General features: G+C 46.5%; 1 protein-coding gene and 1 long non-coding RNA gene across 10 annotated transcripts in view; one reads left to right on the top strand and one right to left on the bottom strand.

Moving 5' to 3' along the window:
* Positions 1-701: 701 nt before the first annotated feature.
* Positions 702-5947, bottom strand: LOC112604852. The gene is made up of 3 exons (XR_003115291.1): positions 5434-5947; positions 4049-4080; positions 702-1253 (listed from the first exon to the last, which is right to left on the bottom strand). It is a non-coding gene; the product is annotated as an uncharacterized LOC112604852 (long non-coding RNA).
* A 232-nt stretch (positions 5948-6179) lies between these two features.
* ST3GAL5 (ST3 beta-galactoside alpha-2,3-sialyltransferase 5) overlaps positions 6180-24479 on the top strand; it is a 52118-nt gene continuing 33818 nt past the window's right edge. For 5 of the 9 annotated variants that reach the window (XM_025354323.1, XM_025354324.1, XM_025354325.1 and 2 more), the window contains exon 1: positions 6192-6402. Coding sequence is in view for 2 of the 9 variants with exons in the window: in XM_025354322.1 (XP_025210107.1) it covers positions 6321-6402 (82 nt within the window). In the remaining 7 variants the exon portion in view is untranslated. Of the gene's footprint in view, positions 6403-7667; positions 7811-19354; positions 19486-24479 lie in introns of those variants that run through there. The other 4 variants (XM_025354322.1, XM_025354316.1, XM_025354321.1 and 1 more) reach the window with 3 other exon arrangements.

The following is a 24479-nucleotide window of genomic DNA, read 5'->3' as shown; positions in this document are numbered from 1 at the left end:
GTAAAAGCAATACATATGCATGTTGTCCAATACGGGAAACACAGAAAAACAAAAATAAAAATAAGAAGTAAAAATCTGCTATAATCTTGCTGCTTATGATCACATGCCACTGAAGATCCCATTTGTCTGAGTTAGGTATTTTCCTGGACTCTTCTCTGCCTTCCAGCCTCATTTCATCATTGCAACTTGTGTTGCGTAAGTAGGTACATGGCAAATCAGTTGGGGCACCTGGGGTTGGCTAGTTGAAACCACAGAGGAACTTCCTATCTCATACAACGGAAATGTACAGAGGCAAGATGAACTTCAGGACTGGTTTGATCTAGTGACTCAAATATGTCATAAAGGAAATGGTTTCTTTCTAACCATGGTCTTCTGCTTCCCATAGCATTACTTTCTTCCTAAACTAAGCTCTTCTTGTAGTCCAAGATGTCTGTCTTATCAACAGCTTCTGAGGCTACTTACTACCTGGTTCTTGTCTAGCAGAACGTGAAAGCATCTCTCCCCCAGCATCTAATAAATTCCTGAGACTTCCTCTGATTGGATCAACGTGGTTCCTATGGCTACCCATGGACCATTCCTAGTGGCAAGGAGGATGGGGCAATGGGCTACTCTGGGTGGCTGAGACCAGTAAGTCTCAAACTCTGGTCTCAGGATCAATTTACACACCTAGAAATTACTGAGGATCCCAAAGAATCTTTTTAACACAGTCTTTCTCTTGATATTTGCCAAATTAGAAATTAACACTGAGAAAGTTTTAAATATTTAACTTAAATATTTAAAATTTAAAATATTTATTAAGTCATTAAAATAATAAATCTGGCTGGGCATGGTGGCTCACACCTACAATCCCAGCACTTTGGGAGGCCGAGAGGGGTGGATCACCTGAGGTCCGGAGTTCGTGACCAGCCTGGCCAACATGGTAAAACCCCATCTGTACTAAAAATACAAAAATTAGCTGGGCGTGGTGGTGTGTGCCTGTAATCCCAGCTACTTCTGGAGGCTAAGGCAAGAGAATCATCTGAACCTGGGAGGTGGAGGTTGCAGTGAGCCATGATTGTACCATTGCACTCCAGCCTGGGTGGCAGAGCAAGACTCTGTCATAAGTAAAAAATAAATAAAGAAAATAATAATAATAATAAAACCATTGCATGTTAATATATATTGATAAAAATAACTTTTTTTTTGTTTTTAGACAGAGTTTTGCTCTGTCACCCAGGCTAGAGTGCAGTGGCGTGATCTCGGCTTACTGCAACCTCTGCTTCCCAGGTTCAAGCAATTTTCCTGCCTCAGTCTCCTGAGTAGCTGGGATTACAGGCACATGCCACCACGCCCAGCTAATTTTTTGTACTTTTAGCAGAGACAGCGTTTCACCATGTTGGCCAGGCTGGTCTCAAACTCCTGACCTCAAGTAATCTGCCCACTTTGGCTTCCCAAAGTGCTGGGATCACAGGTGCGAGCCACTGCACCCAGCCAAAAAATAACTGGTTTTGGCTGCATGCAGTGGCTCACATCTGTGATCCCAGCACTTTGGGAGGCCCAGGCAGGAGCAACACTTGAGCCCAGGAGTTTGAGGCCAGCCTGGGCAACAGAGGGAGACCACTGTCTCCACAAAAAATTAGAAATTAGCCTGGCATGGTGTTGGGTACCTGTAGTTCCGGCTACTTGGGGGAGGCTGAGGTAGGAAGATTGCTTGAGCCCAGCAGGTGGAGGTTGCAGTGAGCCGAGATCGTGCCACTGCACTCCAGCCTGGGTAACAGAGTGAGACTCTATCTCCAAAAAAAAAAAAAATGCTGCTGTCCTGGATTTGTAAGTAGCCTGAGTGACTCTTTGCTAATCACTATTCAGAGGCTTCTCTGAGATCAGCCACTGACTTGGAGAGATACCAGTAAAGCTTCGAGAGGTGGAGGCTGATCTTAGTCTACTGTTCCGAGATCTCTGTCTTAATCCAGAATAATAGCTATAATAGCTAAGGATGTCTCTGTGGCTGGTGAGAAGGAAGTTTGGGGGTCTGCTTGTCTTGCTCCCCAAGTGGGCCAACCTAATGTGAGTGGAGTGAATGAGGTAGTAAGGGCTTAACAGATGTCTTGTGAGGCTTCAAGTGAGCTGTGATCATGCCACTGCATATCACCCATGCCTGGGCGACAGAAAAAGACCCCGTCTCAAAAACAAAAACAAAAACAAAAAGCTACTATTTCCCAAAACAGAAAGATTAGTGAGAAAAATGACTTTTTTTTTTCTTTTTCTTTTTCTTTTTACTGAATCCCAAATGTGATAGTAAGTTGTTGTTTTGTTTTGTTTTTTAAAAAAAACATTTTTGGAAGTCTCTTTAAGTCTAGCTTAACAGAAGACAGCTGGATTTTTATATCTGCTTCTGTATTCAATCTGTTGCAAATTATTTTGGTTGTAGCACATGAAGAGAACTCGGCCTCACATTGATTTGTAATTGGAAAGTTACAAGTATTTTAAATGCCTTTTAAGATAATTGTGAATATTTGTCTTTGATACTACACCAAAACTCTACAAGAGGTTGTTTTTAAATGTTTTTTGCACTGTGGAATCTGAAAACTTCTCTGTAAACTTCTATTGTTAAATTAAAACCCATTGTCTGCCTTGTACTTTAAATGGATCTTTACTCATGGATGACTTTGTAACATCATGTGTTAACCATTTGCAAGGCGATGATTCACCGGGTAAATGTAGTTGTTATACATTATCCAGTATCCAAAAATCACATTCATTAATGTCACCATTGATCTCATCAGAAAGTCCTTAAATATTGAGAAGCCGTCAAGCTCATGGTGATGCACGTTTTCCAAAATTCTAAATTTCTCTTGGAAAGTTGGAATTTTTTCATTATTGGCAACAAATAGTCCATTGTTTTCCTTGAAGACACAGGCTCGTTTAGTTCATTTTCAAGAAAATACGTACCAAATACCCAAGTCAGAATAATCATAGTTTATCAGACATTTTCTCAAGTAAAAATGGTGTTCTATAAAGAAAAACAGCAAGTTCAGCTTGCAATTCAAACAATTGCACATGTGCTTTTCTAAGTTAGAAAATGATCTCACTTAGACAACCATGTTACATAGACAACTATCTTATATCTGTTTGCAGCAAAAGTACTTTACATGTAGTTTTCATTTTGTCATATTAAATAATAAAACGCCATGACTCCACTTTGAGAGGCTGAGGCAGGTGAATCACCTGAGGTCAGGAGTTCAAGATCAGCCTGGCCAACATGGTGAAACCCCTGTCTCTACTAAAAATACAAAAATTAGCCAGGCATGGTGGCAGGTGCCTGTAATCTCGGCTACTCGGAAGGATGAGGCAGGAGAATTGCTTGAACCCAAGAGGTGAAGGTTGCAGTGAGCTGAGATTGTGCCATTGCACTCCAGCCCGGGCAATAAGAGTGAAATTCCATCTAAAAAAAAAAAAAGCCATGACTCAAGTTTTCAGATTTTAATAATTTTGGTGCCACTGCCTTGATTTCTTAAGGTGCCAGTTGTTTGACCCACCTTTGTTTTTGTGCTGTCAGTAAAGAAGGTAACTGATGTCTTAGATTATTATGAGATAGTTTTGATTTCAGAGTTCCCCTGAAAGGTCCTCAGGGACTCCCAGAGGTCTTTGGACCACATTTTGAGAACCCCTGGCTTAGACCAATCAGAACCCTGTCATAGACTGTGGTAAACTCACTTAAAAGGTATGTTATATCACAAAGGAGGAGGGTGGATGGATGTTGGGGGCAACCACAAGGCCTGCTATGAGAATGACCAAAGCAATCAGCATAAGTAAAGAATTAGGCCAGGCGTGGTGGCTCACTCCTGTAATCCCAGCACTTTGGGAGGCTGAGGCAGGAGGATCACTTGAGGTCAGGAGTTCGAGACCAGCCTGGCCAACATGGTGAAACCCTATCTCTTCTAAAACTATGAAAATTAGCTGGGTGTGGTGACCCTTGCCTGTAATCCCAGCTACTCAGGAGGCTGAGGCAGGAGAATTGCTTGCACCCAGGAGGTGGAGGTTGCAGTGAGCCGAGATCATGCCACTGCACTCCAACCTGGGTGACAAAGTGAGACTCTGTCTCTTAAAAAAAAAAAAAAAAAAAAAAAAAAAGTGTTGCTGTCCTGGATTTGTAAGTAGCCCGAGTGACTCTTTGCTAGTCACCATCCAGAAGCTTCTCTGAGATCAGCCACTGACTTGGAGAGATACCAGTAAGGCTTTGAGATCTAGAGGCTGATCTTAGTCTGCTGTTTGGAGATCTCTGTCTTAATCCAGAATAATAACTAAGGATGTCTCTGTGGCTGGTGAAATGGAAGTTTGGGGGCCTGCTTGTCTTGCTGCCCAAGAGGGTCAACCTAATGTGAGTGGAGTGAATGAGGTAGTAAGGGCTTAACAGATGTCTTGTGATGCCGGGGCAGGAGGTAGCTTCAAGTTCCTTTTCTTCCTCACCCCCACCTTACACCCATCCTTGGAAGCTGGGATAGTGCTGATTCTCATGGCAGCCATAATGCTATCAGGCCTGGCTTTGCAGACAAGGGGAATCTGGAAGAGAAGGGTAGGGGCAGCGGAGACAGAGAGAGGTAAAGAGTGTTGCATCAAGCGCATGTGTCAGAGGCGTTTAAACCAGAGCGCCTCCATTTTGAGTGAAGGCTAGAAAAATGAGGCTGGGACTTGCCAGTCCGCATTCCCTGAAAGTTAGGCATTCCTAGCCTCTAGATGTTTATGGTTAAGGGAACAAATTAATAATGCTTACTAAACAGACCCAGACTTGAGGGTGTCCAGATATCCCGATATCTGGAGAACAAAGGCATTCCTAATTTTGCTTTAAAAATAATAATATTGATTATTGCAAAATATGGTGATTAGGAAAATTAATCCTTTATCACAAACCCTTGTAGCAGAAGATATCTCCCCATATATACAAGCATTACAAGCATTGTACCTTAGTTGGATACGTCCCTCCTCTTATTTTCAGGAATGCTCTGCTGGAGTGCAGTGGCGATCTCGGCTCACTGTAATCTCTGCCTCCCGGGTTCAAGCCATTCTCCTGCCTCAGCCTGGTGAGTACCTGAGACAACAGGCTTGCGCCACCACGCCCGGCTAATTTTTGTATTTCTAGTAGAGACGGGGTTTTGCCATGTTGGCCAGCTGGTCTGGAACTCCTGACATCAGGTGATCTGTGCGTCTCAGCCTCCCAAAGTGCTGGGATTATGCGTGAGCCACCGTGCCCAGACACCACTTTACTTTCTTAATAAACTTGCTTTTACTTTGCACTGTGGATTTGCTCTGAACTGTTTCTTGCATGAGATCCAAGAACCCTCTCTTGGGGTCTAGATCGGGACCCCTTTCCTATAACACATGGACCTTGGGCTGATCTCCAAGATTAAGAGGGCAAGGTACTCAGCAGCTCTGCCTGGTTAGCCTCGGCCAACTTACCGGATTTAAATCGCCCAGTGACAGCTTTTCCTCCAATATTTTCAAAATGCTCCCAGTATCCTCACGTTAGAACAATCCAGAAATAGTCTTATGGTAAAACCCTTTTGGGAGGTGTGAAAGTAGAGTCCTCCCACTGTTTCCTTCACAACGCTTTTTGCCCCAACCTCGATCCAGGCAGCACATTTTTTTCCGGCACCCCCACCAAGGGAAGAACAGAGACATCTCCAAACCAGCTGCCCTGCGCCAAGCTGTTACAAAAAAGAGAGATGAGGCTCCCGGTTTATGCAAACATATTTGGCTCGGTGTCTAGGATCTTCTTTTTCAAACCCAGAGGGGGATTGCAGGCACACGGCCGCGGCGCTGTGTCTGCCGCTCTGAAAGGAAGTCGACCTCCTTGACTGGCTTCACTGGAGTCCGGTCCGAAAGCACCGGAAAGTTGCAGGCGCACAGTATACGCTCAGCTGTGTCCAAAAAATAACCTATCAATCACTGCCTTAAGCTTTGTTTCCTTCCTGAATTTTTTTATTTTCACGAATATTTATGCTTTTACAAACTGTTTATCATTTCCTCTCCAGAACCAAGAGGGGCTCACCCCAGCCCGGCCCCCGCCCCGGGTGCGTCCCTGCAGGGGGCACCCTACTCCGACAGTGCCCACTGCACCGCAGGGCGGACGGGCCGCGCGCCCGGGGGCGGGGCCTCTGCGGAGGCATCGTGCTCTCCGATTGGCCTTCCGCGTCCTCGTGACGCCAGACCCCGCCCACGCGCCCCTCCTCCGCATCTGCGCGGGGGAGCGGCGGCCCACGGCTGAATGGGCGCGAGCGCGGTGCCGGGGGCGGGTGGGGGCGCTGGGTCCCGGGCTGGCTGCCGGCCGGCGCCCCCTCACTAGTATGCGGAGGAAGGCGGCGGGCTGGGCGGAGCGGCGTCCCCTGCAGCCGCGGACAGAGGCAGCGGCGGCACCTGCCGGCCGAGGTACGTGGCGCAGCCCCCTCCTCGGCGTCGCGGGGGCCCAGGGGCTGGGGGCTGCGGCGGCGACCTGTCTCTGCCCGGCTAGGCGCGGCGTTTCCGCCTCGAACCCCGCGGGCAGCGCCCAGGGCACGGCACCCTCAGGCGAGCCCGGCCGGGGCGCAGGCGAAGGGTCGTGGTCCCGGGCCGTGTGGACCGGGCAGGGGCGCCCGGGCAGGTGTGGAGGCGGTGGAGGGTGGGGCGGACCGCCGGTTGTCGGGTCCCGCCGCAGTGGCCCTTTCCCCGCAGCTTTCTGCTGCAGCTTGGGATTTAATTCATTGCTGGAAGCTTCGGAGCTAGCAGAGCCGAGTTAACTCGTTTTCCTGGGATGGGCTTAGGGGACCCCTTCCAGGGTTACTAGCAGCTCCTGCAACGGCTCTCTGCATCCATCGGGGAGGCGTGATGTGGGGCCGCTGGTGGAAATTGGCCGGTGACCTTCCCTGCACCCTCTCTGCAGCCAGCCTTGCAGAGAAGACAGGTTTTGGCGACCTTTTGATTTCTTCTGAATTGTAAGCCGTGGCTTGACGCGGGTGTGCATTCATTGTACGCCTTGCGTGTGTAAGTAACACAGGGTTTTCCGAGAGCATCCCCGAGGAGCCCTGCCCCTACCCCACACCAGCTTGGTGACCTTGGCAGACACTGATCCCGCTGTGGGGCTCCGGCTCTTGGTCTCTCCTGAGAAGCTTACCCTTATGGCCGAGGTCCGTTCCAGGCCCCGGGTTTTTCTAATGACAAAAAAATACGTTTACGAGGATAGAGGGTCCTGCAGAATCACTAGCTGACTCGGAAGACGAATTTTATATCTTCATGTCTTAAGTCATGCATGCGGCCTTTGCTTAATTAGGCATCGTTCATTTGAAGGGGGAAAATGGTTTTATGTGCTGCGCTTCATCTGGCACCGGTGGTTGCCTGCTCCTCGTGCCAGAGCCGTGCTGGGTGTCACAGAGAGGAAGGAGACTCGTCTCCTGCCCTCTGGTGTTTAGCTGCCCTCCCCCGGGCTTATGGCTGCTAATCCTTTTCAACGGAAGGATACAGCTGCTGAAACTGTGGAAGAGGAATCCATTTCTGCTGCATGAAGGGGCACAGACTTGAATACAGTCAGGACAGGTTGTGGTTTCACTTGGGTAATCCTGAGAGCTTGACAGCTTCGAGGAGTGTCCAACATTGGTAGTCACAGAGCCTGGAAGCACCTGAATTCCAGCTGTCACTTTGAGAAGGAGATTCATATGAACTGCGAGAGCATATAACCAGCATGTCTTGAGTCTTTTACCCGTGTGCCTGTTATATGGGTGCTGCTGTTTTTGTAAGATGAAATGACCCTTGGATATTCTTGATTATGATCAGCGTTTCTTCGTCTAGGCAAGAAAAGAAATAGGTGAGATAGGAAGGCATGAAGGGGCTCATGGAAGAGAGAGGGCTGGCAGGCATATATTCTGAGAGCTCACATTTACGACTGTTTAGACGGTTCTTATAATTTTGGCATAAATTGTAAATTGTTGCATGTTACCAAAATAGATTGGTGATGAATGTTAAGGATATATCCATGGCAGAATAAGAACACACTCTTTGTTCTTTGGTTTGCCTCCTCTGGTTCTTCTCTGCTTACCTTGTGGGACTGTTTGCAGCGGTGAGGGGAATTTATCTAGCAGGTTGACTCTCAGGAGGCAGTGAATGAAAAGAGGTTAGTGAGTCCTCTGTGGGAGTCCATTCCAGGTCCTGGAGGGCTGAAGTGGGTGTCTTGGAGCCAGCAGTTTCTGGGAGAAGGGATAAGGCCCTCACCTTCCACACTCTCCTGGCTCCTGAGGAGCAGTTTAATCCGCACTGCCCGTGGACACGATGGAGGACTGAGATCACTCCCAAAGGGTGTGCTCCGTGGTTTTAGTCTGCTGGGAAGCTCTGGCAGAAGTAAAACAACTGAGAATATACACACGTTAATGATGCTCCGAGCTTCCTAACTGCTGAGGAAGGAAAAGCAAGGGCTGGATCAGTGTGGGTGGCATAAGTTAGCAGAGGCATCCAAACTGGGGTGAATCACAGGCCTGGTGTGGGAGGAAACCATAAATATGTTGGTGACACGCAGGCTCGCCCAGGAGACAGCCAGCTTAAGCACATGTGCAAAGGAGAAGCAAGTGAAATGCGTAAGGGAGCAGGAGAAAAGTCAGCTTTGAGGCTTCAAGGACACTACCAGGCTTGTCTTACCTGGACACCAGACAGACAAAGGTTTCTTTTTTTTTTTCTTTTTTTAAAGTATAGCATAGATACTAGGAAAGTAGACATACCATAAGTGTCCTGCTCAATGAATTTTCCAGCCTGAACATGCCCATGCACTCAACACTTAGATCAACAAACAGAACTGGCCGGGACCCTGGGAGCTCCCCTTGTGTTGTACTCCAGTCATGGCCTCCCCCAGGATCAGCCTTGAACTCCTGGACTCAAGCAATCCTCCTGCCTTAGCCTCCTCAGTAGCTGAGGCTACAGGTGCACACCACCAGACCCAGCTAATTTATTTTATTTTATTTTTGTAGTGACGGCTCCCACCATGTTGTCCAGGCTGGTCCCCAACTCCTGGCCTCAAACTGTTCTCCCACATTGGCCTCCCAAAGCGCTGAGGTTACAGGCGTGAGCAACTGTGCCCAGCTAGTGTATGTCTTCTTTCCTTAAGCATTGAGTTTCTGAGAGTCACTCATGGTGCTGCCCATGGTTGAAGCATGTTCACTCATTGGTGATAGGGGCCATCGGGTGAATATACCACATAGTCACGCATTGTCAGTGACATTTGGGCAGTTTCAGCGTTTGTCTGTTACAGAAAGTGCCACTGTGACCACTCTAGAGTCTGGGTTTGGTACATATGTGTATGCGTTTCTGATAGGTCTATACCTAGGCGTGGTATTGCTGTTTTAGGAGCCCTGGGCACACCTATTTTATTCCAGTTTTGAAATGACCACATTGATAGTTCCTGTTAGCTGATGAGGGCGACAGTTCTAAGGAGACTGGGACAGGAATCAGGAGTCCTTCTAGCAGTCAGGATCAGTTTCTACCTGGCTGTGTATGGTGTCAGTAAGTGTCGTCACCTATAGGCCGCAGTCTCCCACTGGGTCAGGCAGCAGGGCAAGCTGAGCTGTGGGGAACCGTCAGCTCCTAAAGAGCCTCGACCTAAGGGAAGTGTTTCTCCGATGAAACCGCCTGGCTTGGTCTCAACTCCCACCCTTCTTGCTGCAAACAAACCCCCGCTCTTTGAGCTCTCATAATACTGTACTTCCTATACTTTATGTCTACTTCTCTGGCCTGCTTTCTCTGCATTTCTGCTCAAAATTATCCATGACCCAGAGGAAAAGCCCATTTCTTATTTGGATTTTTGAGGCCATGTAAGACATTTTTGTTGTCCTGTTATTACAGCATGGAACAATATTCAGAATTAAGTTATTGGATGGTTCACCAAGTCCTGTACCCATGAATTCTTTCCTTTTTTCCTTCAATTTTTAACATCTGGAATTATAACAGTTAAGTATCATGTGATAGGATAGGATCAGTTTGATAACAGATTAGAAAGGTCTGCTTTGGTGGAATAGTACTTCTGTCTTTTGACCGTTAAGGCTGTGTTTAAGACCATGTCTTTTTCATGATTCAGGGCTTATGTGTATTGAGTTCTGAGCAGGGGCAGTTTTTCTGTGACATGTATCGTTTCTTCCTCAGCCTTCCTCTCTCCTCAGCCTCTGCATTTTTATCCTCTTCTGCCCTGTTCTTCACCCCTTTTTTGCTTTTCATAAACATCTTATTCTCATCTCTAATCTATACTCTAGCAGAAGAGAGTAGGACAAGTATGGCCTCTGATACTCTCCTCTCTTTGCTTGTCACTTTCTGCAATCTAGTTGTTGTCACCCAGGACTTGGGAACTGATGTGGGCTTCTTGCTCATCCTTCCTCTAGATCACTACTGTCCAGTGGAAATATAACCTGAGCCACACATCTAATTTTATATTTTCTAGTAACTACATTTTAAAAATTGAAAAGAAACAGGTGGATCAAAGTTTCAATTTCCCAAAAAGTTTCCATTTCTAAACTCTTATGCACCTAATAACACAGCTGCACACTATGTAAATTATTAATGAGCTGCTTTATACTCTGCTTTTCACAGTAAGTTCACTCCCTGCCCCCACAAGTGAACCCACATGCTACAAAACATAGATATGACAAAAAGAAATAAATCTTTCCTACTCACTTTATTCTCATCTATTGTAGACATGTTACATATACTAACTAATGTAATTTTCACCACAACCCTAAGTGTTTGGTGCCATTGTCATCCCCATTTTATAAAGGAGGGTATTGAGGAAGAGAGGTTAAGAAGCCATAGGGGGCAGAGCTGAGTTCAGACTCAGGCAGTCTGGCCTGGAGGTGGTAAATGAAGCTGTTGTATCCATGTCTTTGTGGTCTGTAGTGCATTCCCAGCCTGCCCCGTGGGACAGCTCCTGGTGAAGTTGGCCAGGATGATCTCAGGGGCCTGAGAGATGGCTCCATCCTGTCAGGTGAGTGCACTCCTGGGCAATGCCATCATCGCTTGCTTTCAGCTCCATAGCAGTCTCCTAACTGGTCCTGCTTCATGAGAGGACTTCCCCATCTCCAGTCCAGCCTCGAGAGAGGTCTCCAAAATCCAGTTCCACTTTAAACCACCCCACCACCGGTTGCTCCCTTTTATGCTTAGAGTAAAATTGTGGCCCCCTGTGGCATGGACTGCTTGCTTTTCTAGCGTCTCAGGGTGCTGTGCCCTCCTGGGTAGACCCTTTAGGTACACTGCACTTGGCATTCTTTAGGCACGCTGCACTTGACATTCTGCCATCCGTCCCCACTGTCCCTGCTCCCGAGGCACCTGCCTCTCCCATCCCACTCCAGTTCCTATTCAGACCTGGGCAGAAACATTCTTTCCTCTGGGAGCCCTTTCCTAAGACACACATTGTATTATCACACTGCTGATAAAGACATACCCCAGACTGGGCAATTTACTAAAGAAAGAGGTTTAATTGGACTTAAGGATCCATGTGGCTGGGGAAGGTCTTACAATCATGACAGAGGGCAAAAGGCACTTCTTGCATGGTGGAGGCAAAAGAGAAGGAGGAAGAAGCAAAAGTGGAAATCCCTGATAAACCCATCAGATCTCATGGGACTTATTCACTATTGTGAGACTAACACGGGAAAGACCGGCCCCCATGATTTAATTACCTACCCCTGGGTCCCTCCCACAACACGTGAGAATTCTGGGAGATACAATTCAAGTTGAGATTTGGGTAGAGACAGAGCCAAACCATATCGTTCCTTTCCCGGCCCCTCCAAATCTCATGTCCTCACATTTCAAAACCAATCATGCCTTCCCAACACTCCCCCAAAGTCTTAGCTCCTTTCAGCATTAACCCAAAAGTCCACAGTCCGAAGTCTCATCAGAGACAAGCCAAGTCCCTTCTGCCTATGAGCCTGTAAAATCAAAAGCAAGTTAGTTAGTTCCTAGATACAATAGGGGTACAGGCATTGGGACAGCTATTCCAAATGGGGGAAATTAGCCAAAACAAAGGGGCTACAAGCCCCATGCAAGTCCGAAATCCAGAGGAGAAGTAAATTTTTTTTTTTTTTGAGACAAAGTCTCTCTCTGTTGCGCAGGCTGGAGTGCAGTGGCATGCGATCTCAGCTCACTGCAACCTCCACCTCCTGGGTTCAAGTGATTCTCCTGCCTCAACCTCCCAAGTAGCTGGGATTACAGGTGCATGCCACCACATCTGGCTAATTTTTTTTTTGTATTTTTAATAGAGATGGGGTTTCACTATGTTGGCCAGGCTGGTCTTGAACTCCTGACCTCAAGTACTCCACCTTGGCCTCCCAGAGTGCTAGGATTACAGGTGTGAGCTACCGCATCTGGCCCAAATCTTAAAGTTCCAAAATGATCTCGTTTGATTCCATGTCTCTCATCCAGGTCATGCTGATGCAAGAGTTAAGTTCCCATGGTCTTAGGCAGCTCTGCCTGTGTGGCTTTGCAGGTTACAGCCTCCCTCCTGGTCGCTTTCATGGGCTGGTGTTGAGTGCCTGAGACTTTTCCAGGTACATGGTGCAAGCTATCAGTGGATCTACGATTCTGGGATCTGGAGGACAGTGACCCTCTTCTCACAGCTCCACTAGGTAGTGCCCCATTAGGGCTCTGACCCCACATTTTCCTTCTGCACTGCCCTAGCAGAGGTTCTCCATGAGGGCCCCATCCCTGCAGCAAACTTTTACCTGGGCATCCAGGCCTTTCCATACATCTGAAATCTAGGCACAGGTTCCCAAACCTCAGTTCTTGACATCTGTGCACCCGCAGACTCAACACCTCATGAAAGCTGCCAAGGCTTAGGGTTTCCACCCTCTGAAGCCACAGCCCAAGCTGTACATTGGCCCCTTTCAGCCACGGCTGGAGTGGCTGGGACACAGGGCACCAAGTCCCTAGGCTGCACACAGCATGGGGACTCTGGGCCTGGCCCATGAAACCACTTTTTCCTCCTGGGCCTCCAGGCCTGTGATGGGAGGGGCTGCCGTGAGTGTCTCTGATGTCGCCTGGAGACATTTTCCCCATGGTCTTGGGGATTAACATTAGGCTTCTTGCTGCTTATGCAAATTTTTGCAGCTGGCTTGAATTTCTCCCCAGAAAATGGGGTTTCCTTTTCTGTCACATAGTCAGGCTGCAAATTTTCTGAACTTTTATGCTCTGTTCCCCTTTCAAAACTGAATGCCTTTAACAGTACCCAAGTCACCTCTTGACTGCTTTGCTGCTTAGAAATTCTTCCACCAGGTACCCTAAATCATCTCTCTCAAGTTCAAAGTTCCACACATTTCTACAGAAGGGGCAAAATGCTGCCAGTCTCTTTGCTAAAACATAACAAGAGTCACCTTTGCTCCAGTTCCCAAGAAGTTCCTTATCTCCATCTGAGACCACCACAGCCTGGATTTTTATTGTCCATGCTACTGTCAGCATTTTGGGCAAAGTCATTCAACAAGTCTCTAGGAAATTCCAAACTTTCCCACATTTTCCTGTCTTTTCTGAGCCCTTCAAACTGTTCCAATTTCTGCCTGTCACCCAGTTTTAAACCTGCTTCCAGATTTTCGGGTATCTTTTCAGCAATGCCCCATCTACTGGTACCAGTTTACTGTATTAGTCCATTTTCATGCTGCTGATAAAGACATACCTGAGACTGGGCAATTTATAAAATAAAGAGGTTTAATTGGACTTACAGTTCCACATGTCTGGGGAAGGTCTCACAATCATGGTAGAGGGCAAAAGGCACTTCTTACATGGCAGCAGCAAGAGAGAATGAGGAAGCAGCAAAAGCAGAAACCCCTGATAAAAGCATCAGATCTCGTGAGACTTATTCAATATCATGAGAATAGCACGGGAAAGACCAGCCCCCGTGATTCGATTACCTCCCCTGGGTCCCTCCCACAACACGTGGGAATTCTGTGAGATACAATTCCAGTTGAGATTTGGGTGGGGACCCAGCCAAACCATATCACACATACATCCCAAATCTGAAACATCATCTGACACTCTGCCCCCATGTCCAACATAGATAAGTTAAAATAGACCTACTTGTCTGCTTTTTAAAATGAAATTATGAGAGTATTTTGTTTCTTGTGGGTTTTTTTTTTTTTTTTTTTTTTTTTTGAGACAGATTCTTGCTCTGTCACCCAGGCTGGAGTGCAGTGGCACCATCTTGGCTCACTGCAACCTCAGCCTCCCAGGATCAACTGGTTCTCCTGTCTCAGCCTCCCGAGTAGCTGCGACTCTACAGGTGTACGCCACCACGCCCAGCTAATATTTGTATTTTTAGTAGAGATGGGTTTTGCCATGTTGGTCAGGCTGATCTTGAACTCCTGACCTAAGGTGATCCACGCATCTCAGCCTCCCAAAGTGCTGGGATTACAGGCATGAGCCACCATGCCCGGCCTGTGAGAGCTTTTTGAAGTAGGGTCAGTGTGTGTTTCTTGTTGCTATCTCCCCAGGCACATACTCCTATTTGATCAAAAATGGGTTGTATAATTAAAAACTGTTATGTCTGTTGGGGAGCCTGCCCAAATGCTGGTTTCCCAGAATTTCAGAGCCAACAGTAAAAGGGATGTGATTGGGGCATAAAAGGAAATTATATGTTTTAGTTAGACCTGAATATATGTTGTTGGTTTTAGAAATGGAAATGTAAATTGTTCTGAGTTTTAAGCAGCCCAAACAAAATCTCCTTTTGTCTCCTGTACAATACATTCTCCCTCTCCTTCCAACCCTAAATTGCCAGGTCCTGCCAAACTCCAGGTTATCACTGTCTCAGTCACTGTCCCTCCAGTTCCTTTTCTAGGGTCATTATTGTTTTCTGATTTGGAGCTTTCTGTGACTCCTTTGGTTCTTCTGTTCCTATGAGACATACAAGATTACTGAATACCATGGGTTATTGGAAAAAACTGCCTAGCAAATTCCCCACCTTCCCTTCCCATCCACCTGGACAGGGTGTTCCCTGAATATTTCTAAGGTCCTATTTGGTGATATCACTTTTATGCTCCAAAACCTTAAGAACTTTCACCCTTACTCTTTCTGGGGCAGTGGACTCTTCATTGTTTTAGAATTTGCTCACAAACTTTCCCATCATCTGATACCCTGTGTTCTGCATTCTGCTCAAGTTTAGTAAAAGCCCCACATGTTGGAGCCTTTGGGTACTGGATCCCAGAATTGCTTTTTGTTAACAGTCAGTTCTGCTGACTTTCGCTTTCTCCTATTAAGTATTACTTATTCAGCCCAATTACTTGTATTTCCTTTGGGTTAAGAGGGAAGTGTTCCATTAAACATTTAGCTTCTAGATTTTGCTTTATTTGAGGCATTCATGGGATTGCCACAGAGTTGTTCTCTCGTAGCAGATTCTGCGTGTATAATATGCTGTCACACAGGCCCACCACAGGAGAGCTATTATGTAAAAGCTTGGTGGGACCCCTAGGGGAGGGGCAGTTTTGGGGCAATTTCTTCAGTTTACCCCGAGGGTCATGTCTTGCTCCCTCTGGCCTCTTTCTCTTTGAGGGACACCCCTACCTTTGCCATTAAATCATCTTGAGAAACAGTAACATTTGAAGCCTTCTTGCATACCTTCTCCCCTGCACCTCCCCCTCTTTAGCCTCCTGAATTTGTTACACAGGATGGATCTTGGCTGGCCTAGTGCTATAATAATAGCCCCTCCTGGCTTGGTCACCAAGTCCTGTGGCACCTTCCTCCTCCACATCTCTTGGTTGGCCACCTTCCGGCCTTTCTAGCTGTGGCTCAGCTCCTCCGTCACCCCTCACCACACTGATCTCAATGGCCTTTTGACCACCCTGTCCCTTGGCCTCTTTCATTCCAGTATGAGCTCACCACTCTCCTACTTAAGAACCACTTAGGACCATCTCCTTTGTGTAACATAAGAGGGCCTGGTTCCTTCCTAGCTGCATCTTCTGCCCACCCCTCCCCAGGCCCCAGCATACACCTCTCTCTGTGTGTCTTGGCATTACTTTCCGTCTGGAATGCCTCCTCCTCTCTCTCTTCTGTCTCCAGAGTCTTAGTCATTCTTCAAGGACCCATTCATACATAACCTCCTCAGGGAAGCCTCCCTGATTCCTCTGATGGAGCCTGTGGTTTCCTGCCCAGGATGCGCAAGGTCTACTGTAGCTCCTCTATCACAGCATTAGTTGGTATTTTGAGTATTTGGGCATTTTCAGTTTTCCTAGCTGGATTATTCATTTAAAGAGGCAAGTGGCTGTGTCTTATTTATTTTTGTATTCCCAGTGCCTGGTGTATGGAAGAAGCTTTTGAAATTTTTATTTAAAGGATTGTTAGGTAAACAAAGGAAATTAGACAACCATACAGGCCAGCTCTTCTCAACTGAGGTTCTACAGGAGACTTTTGCCCCAGTACTGTCAGGCAACCATTGTATGTTATGAATTAACTTCTCTCCTTGCTTCTGGAATGATTCTAGTTATAGATCATTCCTGGGAGAATTGAGAAAAATCTATCCTTTTTTGTAGGACTTCATTCCCGAGTGGAATGCACTTTGAATGAGGCTGGTGTAGATAGCATGATCCCCGTCATGGTAATATATCTATGCAGAGAGCAGAAGCTGACAGAATACAGACCAGAATGTTAACAGTGGGTATCCCTGGGTTGTAAGATAACAGTGATTCTTAAATGTTCTGTTCTTACATTATTTTCTGAAATTTCTATTTGTGTGCTAACAGGGTTTTAAAAATATTTCTTGAATAAGGCGAATCAGAGTTTCTAAACCTGTTCATCAGTTGAGAGTAGAGTTCTTGTTTTTAAATGTAGCACCCTACATTGTGCCACCGTGAGCTGGGAATCACCAAGCTGAGCCACGCAGCGTTGCCCTTGGAAAATCAGGCATTGGTGTGAGGATGGCTCCAGCTGTTAGCTCTCTGGACCTGGGTATCTCTTCTTGCTGCCACTGGACACTTTGTGAATTGGAGGGCTAAGTTTCTAGCAGACATGGAAGCACCAATAGAGAAATTACCATACTCCCAACTCATATATACTGTATTCTCAAAAGCAAATCTAGAGGTTATTTCTTTTTTTTTTTTTAATAGCTAAGAGTGAACATAAACGGGGGAATTAAGTCTGGTATGAGTCTTACATGTTAATTTTTGTTCATCACCTACTGTTTTATCCAGCCCTAGTTTCATTCCTGCGGTTTGAATTTGTTTGACTTCACACAGTCATGTCCTTCTCCTGCAAGAATCTACCAGTCGATACTGAAACAAGTAGATTTGACGATAAACAGGATATTTACTTAGTCTCTAAGTTTCTCCCATCAAGTCACTATTAATTATGAAGGGAAAATAGTTAACTCGACAGTGGAAAAACCTAGCATCTACCACCTTAACCCTTAATCGAATCAACATCACATGCCTCCTGAGAAGTGCTTTGAGAAGGGCACAGGATCACTTCTGTGATATTCCAGCCAAAAATGCATAAATTGAATCTAATCATGAAGAAACATTAGACAAACTCTATTTGAGGGACTTTCTACAAAATAATTGACCTGTACTTTTCAAAAATGCCAAGGTCGTGAAAGAAAAAGGAACTGTTTCAGATTAAAGAAGGCTAAAGGAACATGACAGTGAATGCCAAACGATCCTAGACTGGACCCTGTAACAGAAAATAACATATATACTTGCTGTTTTTGTTCTAAGGCCGTCATTTGGGCTAGTGGAGAAATTTATATAAGGTCTTTAGGTAACAGTACTGAATCAGTGTTAATTTCCTAATTATCATTATGCTGTGGTTGTTTAAAGGGGATGTCTTTGTTTTTAGGAAATACTGAAATATTTAGGGGTAGGTGTCATCATGTCTTCAACTTTCAAATGGTCCAATAAATATGCACACAGTATACTAATGGAATGGCAGCACAAATGTGATAAAATGGTAACAACTGGGGAATCTGGTTAAAGGGCAGATGGAAATTCTTTGTACTATTTTTGCAACTTTAAGTTTGAAATTATTTCAAGATAAAGTTTAAAAACTGCAGCCTCCAGGTTGTGGGTGCTGTGGCCAATCTAGCATCGGAAGCTACCGTGGGGCTTCTCAGTGTCTGCCCTTTCCATGGTCATTACAGAAGTCATGCCCACAACACTGAGCTTTCTTGCAGAATTTGTTTTGTCTCCTCTGGTACCATCAGAAAACAGGGTGGAGGGCCGGACGCGGTGGCTCACACCTCCCAGCACTTTCAGAGGCTAAGGTGGGCAGATCACTTGAGGTCAGGAGTTCAAGACCAGCCTGGCCAACAAGGTGAAACCCCATCTCTACTAAAAATACAAAAATTAGTTGGGTGTGGTGGCACGCACCTGTAATCCCAGCTACTCAGGAGGCTGAGGCGGGAGAATCACTTGAAACCTGGGAGGCGGAGGTTGCGTTGAGATCGTGCCACCTGGCTCCAGCCTGAGCAACAGAGTGAGACTCCATCTCAAAAAAAAAGAGAGAGAGAGAAAGAAAAGAAAACAGGGTAGAGGAACACTAACAGTGTGGCTTTGCTGGACCAGAAGGTTCCTTCTAGCCCCCAACCACCCATTGTCACTGCTATTTTAGGGGACTGCAGTCCTTGTAGCTGTCAGGCATCTGGTCAACCAGCTCTGACCCATACATTTACCTGGTTTAGACTAGCCCTACAACTGCCCCTGAAAGAGGCTTTCCAGGCAGAATATAAGTTTTAAAATATATTTAAACACATGTGAGGGTGTTTATGCACAGAGATCAGTGCACTTCACCAAGGTGCTTTGGTGGAGCCCTTGGAGGGTGTGTTTTATCCAGATCCTCAGCATTTGCCAGTTAAAGATGGGTCTCTCCGCCACCTTGACAGAACTCAGGTTGTATGTTTTGGCAGAAATTGTGAATTTACTATGAATGATGAAGAGGGTCCTTCCTCAGCCCCACTTTTAAAATCCAGTTTAGGGCAACCTTCTACACTTCTGGCTGGAACCTCTCCTGTGGGGAGGGGAGCGGGCGGCAGGGGCAGGTCTTGGAATCAGAGGAGGATCTCTGAGGTGCTGCCTGTAATCATTTTGTGGGTAGGTCTGCTTGTAAGAATTTATAAAGAGGAGTTCCTCCGAAACTCCCCAGCCCCGGGAAGCAGAAGGAAGAACAATGCTGGGCTTCTCTTCCTGTTCCTGGCTTTTCTTTGGAGTTCTCCCTTCCCAGAATTTCCTGTCTCTCAACCTCCACTCTGTTTTCTCCGCCCTAGTGTTCCCCCACTGTCTTTCATTTTTATGTCTTAAATCCATCTTCTCCCACTTATTCCAGCTTTCTGGTTTTCTCCCCTAGATGGCTGTAACATATTACATCCATTGAGTAAGCTAAGCTTCATGTTTCTTGTTCTTCCTTTGAAATGTAGATGAGTGAGAATCATAACATTTTACTGGAGGAAGGGGCCATAGAAATCTTGTCACCCAACCCAGCTTTTTACAGATCACCAAACATCCTCAAAGAGATTGAGTGATTTGGCTGTTATCAAATAGCCAAACAGTTGAGTATTTCATCTCTTTTCTCTTCTCTTAAAAACAAAAACAAACAAACAAAAAAGGCAAGTGTGGTAACTCACGCCTGAAAATTCCAGCACTTTGGGAGGCTGAGGTGGGAGGATTGCTTGGGGCCAAGGGTTTGAGACCAGCCTGGGCAATAAAGCGAGACTCTATCTCTACAAAAAAATTAAAAATGTAGCTGAGTGTGATGGTACACACCTATCATCCTAGCTATGGGAGGCTGAGGCAGGAGGATCACTTGGGCCTAGGATTCGAGGTTACAGTGAGCTATGATCATGCCACTGCACTCCAGCCTGGGTGACAGAGTGAAACCTTGTCTCAAAAACAACAAAAAAGAGAGGGAGAAAAAAAAGAGAAAAGATCCATTTGCCATTTTCTTCTGTGGTCGGGGGGAGGGGGTGACAGTCATTTTATCCTGTTCCCCTAGCCTTCCCTCAACAAACACATACAGTGGGTCTTGTTTGAAAAAGGATCTCAATCCCTGTTTTCCATGTGCCTGGTGCCATCTGGACATTTAATAAACACCCAATGATTATGATACTTGGACACCTAAAAGGTCTGGTCTTCACAGTGGTCTCTTGTTAGGACCATGGTGAATTTGGGTTAACTTTGTGTGGGGAGATCTAGTTGCAGGCCACTGATCATTCATTCTTCTGTTCATTCATTCTGCAGGTACTTGTTAAATGCCTTTTATATGCTAGGTACTTTTTAGGTTCCTGGATTACAACAGTGAACAAAATGGACAGTCCCTACACTGGGAGTCTTATATTTTAGTAGGGAGAGCAGAGAAGAAGCAAATATGTGTCAGTGGCAATGAATGCTATGAAGGAAAGCAGGAACGTGGCGGGGGGGTGGAAGTGGTGTTTTACAGAGGGTGGTCAAGGAAGGCAGCTTTTGAATGAAAACCAGAATGGAGATGGTGAGGGGGGAGCCAACCAGAGGGGCAGCAGAGGAAGGGCAAGTCGAGCACGAGGCGCCCTTGGTTGACATGGAGTGAGGAGGAGAGTGTGAGAGAGGTGGAAGTGGAACTGGGCTCTGAGAGTAACCGCCCTTCTGACATCTTTACCACTTCAATAAAGTCTTGGCGAAATCCCATCATGTGTGCCGGGCACATTACAGTTTTAGAGAATGTTCATATAGTCCAAGGGCTCAGAATTAATTGCCTTAACACTTTTACATTTATAAAAAGCAGGTAATGATGTGTTCTCAACACTAGAGGAATAGTAGATTTGAAGTAGATTAAAAAGCATGAGAATCATTGAAGTGCTTGCATCTTGGTTGATGGTCAAAATTAGTACAGTGTTGATTGTGCATTCACACAGCAACATTTTAATTTTTTTCATTGCAAAAGGTAGGTCCTTGTAACTCTGCTCAGTTTGTGGGAGAATCTGAAAATATATAGGCTAAAAATCTGTTGTTAATTACACGTGCTTTCCTCCAGCTGTGAGAAACTTGCTGGTGGGCAGGATTTCTCAAAGTGCTGCACCCACATAACACTGGGGAACTTGGTTAACATGCGCAGTCAGCGTCCTTACCTGGAACTACTACCAGGTGGGGCATTCTGGGGATGAAGTGTGGGAATCTGCATGCTTTGCAGCCTCTTCCAGTGTTGTGGGGTTTTTTTGTTTTTATTTTTGTTTTTTTTTCTCTTGAGACGGACTCGTTCTGTCGCCCAGGCTGGAGGAGTGCAGTGGCACGATCTCGGCTCACTGCAACCTCTGCCTCTTGGGGTTCAAGCAATTCTCCTGCCTCAGCCTCCCAAGTAGCTGGGATTGCAGGTGCCCAGGCCGGCTAATTTTTGTATTTTTAGTAGAGACAGGGTTTCACCATGTTGGTCAGGCTGGTCTCAAACACCTGACCTCAGGTAATCCACCTGCCTCACCCTCCCAAAGTGCTGGGATTACAGACATGAGTCACTGTGCCTGGCCCTCTTCCAGTGGTTCTTGTACATGGGGAGGTTGGAGAATTCCTGGTAGAGATAGTGGTGAGGGTGTTTATAATTTAAACTGAACAAATACTAGGAGCTAGTGGGAAATGGTTGGGTGCGGTCTCAGCACCAGCACTTTCTCAGTGGTTTTGATTTCATGGGTGATATTTCACACTCGTAAGAGACAAATGAGACACTGCCCACTTAGTTGAAATTGGAAAGTACCGTACAGTGGGGGTATTTTTCCTTTTGGTGGCAGGAGTGGCGTGAGATGGTTATAAAGAGGCCCTGCTGCGGGTGCTTTCCTCCTACGTCCGTGTACAACTGTGCACAGCTGTGCACTCTGCATGGGCCAGCTGCTCTGCCTGCATCAGTGTGTGGATTCAGGCCCATGTGTGTCTGTTGGCTTAGGCACCATTATACAGGTGAGGACACAAACACGTTTTCCGATGAGTCAAGAATTTTTGAGATTGTGCAATCCAAACAAACCTAGAAAAAGATTAGATATTAAAACTTGTATTATCCATGTTTATACCACAGGCAATATTGCGTTGTCTCATTACCCTCATTGACTTTAATAATAAGGCCATGTGGAAATTTTAAGGTATACAATGACTTGATCCCAATGGTTAAAATCAGGGGTGATTTTGCCCTCCCCCGGGGATACTTGGCAATGTCTGGAGACATGTCTGGTTGACAAAACTGGAGGGGAAGAGAAAGAGGACCAGAGATACTACTAGCATCTAGTGGGCAGAGGCCAGAGCTGCTTCTGAACATCCTGCAATGCGCAGGACAGCCCCTAGCACAAACAATTACCTGGTCCCGATGTCATTAGTGCTGAGGTTGAGAAACCCCACAAAAAGATCAATTGAATACCATATATCTGCATTATGATAGATTAGGATTCTAAGTGAGTTTTGATGTAAAAAAGAGTTCCACTGCTAAAACTAGTTTGAAATTAGCAACCTAGATTTTACAAGGATGACAAGCTTCTTGGGAGGACAAGGGAGGACAGGTTGACTTCTGGAATCATAAGAGAGAAGTAACGTGTCAACAAGAGCTCAATAAGCCACAGAGAAGGCCCGGGGCTGGGGTGCTCTTGAGCATTTCCAACTAGAGCGTTGCCCCCTGCCCCACCCCAAGCTGCTACTCCCTCTTGAGTAGGGGTAGAGGAGAGTTAGGTTTAGAATATGCTTGCACTCCCTGGATCCTCGCCTCTGGGCCCCAGCCCTGTGGCTGTTGTGGCTGTTGTCATTATACCCATGGGTGGCGTCGGTGAGCCCACCTTGGGAACATGCTCTCTGACCTCACTGTGTGGGTGCTGCGTGTCAGACATGCTTCGGAAGGTCCCTTTTCCATAAAGCTCTCTCCACACTGCTGTAGTTACAGTCTTGTTATTTCTCAGGACCTTGGGTTTCTGGAGAGCTGGGACTTGGTCCATCATCTTGTCTCTACGTCCTCACATAGAGGGCTCCACAGTATGTTGGAGGAATCAGTGAAACTTCTAGAAATTACACTTTTTTGTGGATACAATGGGGGTACCCGTGTTACTTATAATTGGGTTAAAGTGATTTTAAATGCATTTTATTTAGGAACTAGTGTGTTGCTTTCTTAAATAATGGTCATTTCAGAGTCTGAAACTAGACTTGAAATCGGCATATGAGAATTCCACATTTTATTTAACGCTTCCTTTCTTTCTCCTCTGCTCCTTCACGGTCAGTTTTCCCAAAGTCAAGATAGGCCTGCACTTTGTTCTTCCACCTGGGGATCTTACCTGTTTCTAGTAGCCGTTAACTGTCTTCTTTATTCAGATAGCCCCAGGTCCTTTCCTCCAGCTGTGGCAGACCCTACTAGTACCTTTTAAAGCTGCTCTCTCTCTTCCTTTCTTACTGACAGAACCCTAACTTTGGGCAAGCAGCCTGCCCAGCTTATAAAAAGTTCCCAGCCACTCTGCAGCTGGGGCAGCCATGTGATGGGGTTCTGGCCAAGGAGATGTGAATGGAAGGCCATCAGGGGTCTCGGGAACAGTTTCCCAGATAAACTGATCTAGGAACTGCTCCCTTCCTGCATCTTCCTTTTTGCCTGATGTCAGAGCCACCCCTCTCTTCCTATGTCTCCCTCTCCTCCAGCCTGAATGGGGCAGAGGTTGGCCACGTGCTGATGCTGGAAGAGCAGAAGATGCCAGGAGCTGGGGACTTCCTGACGTTGCAGATCCGCCGCACCAGCCCTGGTCTGCTTGTCCCCAGACTTACTGTTCTGTGAGAAAAATAAACCTCTTCTTGGTTAAAGGCCACAGCAGCCAGGTTTCCATTACCCAAAGCCAAGTGCAACCCCTGACTGATGCTCCAGCTCAGGTCCCTCCTGGGGTGTCAGGCCTGGTTCTCAGCTGTTTGTGGGATTTACCAACCTAGCAGCCCACAGGCTTTTGGGACTCTGCAAGGCGAAGCTGAACTTAGTATCTCCATGGCATTTTCTCCTCGTGGCCTCTTTCTACAGAGGGCTCCTCTGCCCTCCTTGTGACCTGAGTCATCCTCTCCCTTGACTCTCGCTTCATCTGTTCCATCCCAGGTCCTATCCATGCTGAGCCTATGGTGCCCAGAGCGCTGTGGTAGTCCCTCAGCAGCCTCCCTCCCCCCTTGTCCCCGCTGCTGCCCCATGATTTTCTCCACATTTCATGTCCCCTTCCTGAATAAAATCCTCCAGGGCCCCTCATCATCCATGATCTTCCTGAGCTTGACCTTGATCTACCTTGACCTTGCTGACCCAACTTACCGTCCTAGAAGCAGAGCCTGGGACAGGGGTTCAGGGACTCCTGATTTGCTGAGGGAGCTCCCAAGATGAAGAGAATAGGGCCAGGCAAAGCTGAGCAAAGCTGTGGTCTCAGCCCAGACCTCGGGAGCTTGAATTGCTCTCACAAGGTGGTCCCACCTCGAGGCAAGGGGGCCAGCCTTTAACACGTCAGTCATTTAGTGTCTGGGGATGGAAGGTAGATATGCAGAGAAGGGGACACCCATGTTCTAGTAGCAGCCAACATTCAGTGGCCACAGCAG

This window comes from Theropithecus gelada, chromosome 13, assembly GCF_003255815.1.
Source record: "Theropithecus gelada isolate Dixy chromosome 13, Tgel_1.0, whole genome shotgun sequence".
NCBI classification, from domain to species: Eukaryota; Metazoa; Chordata; class Mammalia; order Primates; family Cercopithecidae; genus Theropithecus; species Theropithecus gelada.
Note: the sequence above shows the minus strand (reverse complement) of the source record. Positions and strands in the feature narration are given on the sequence as shown.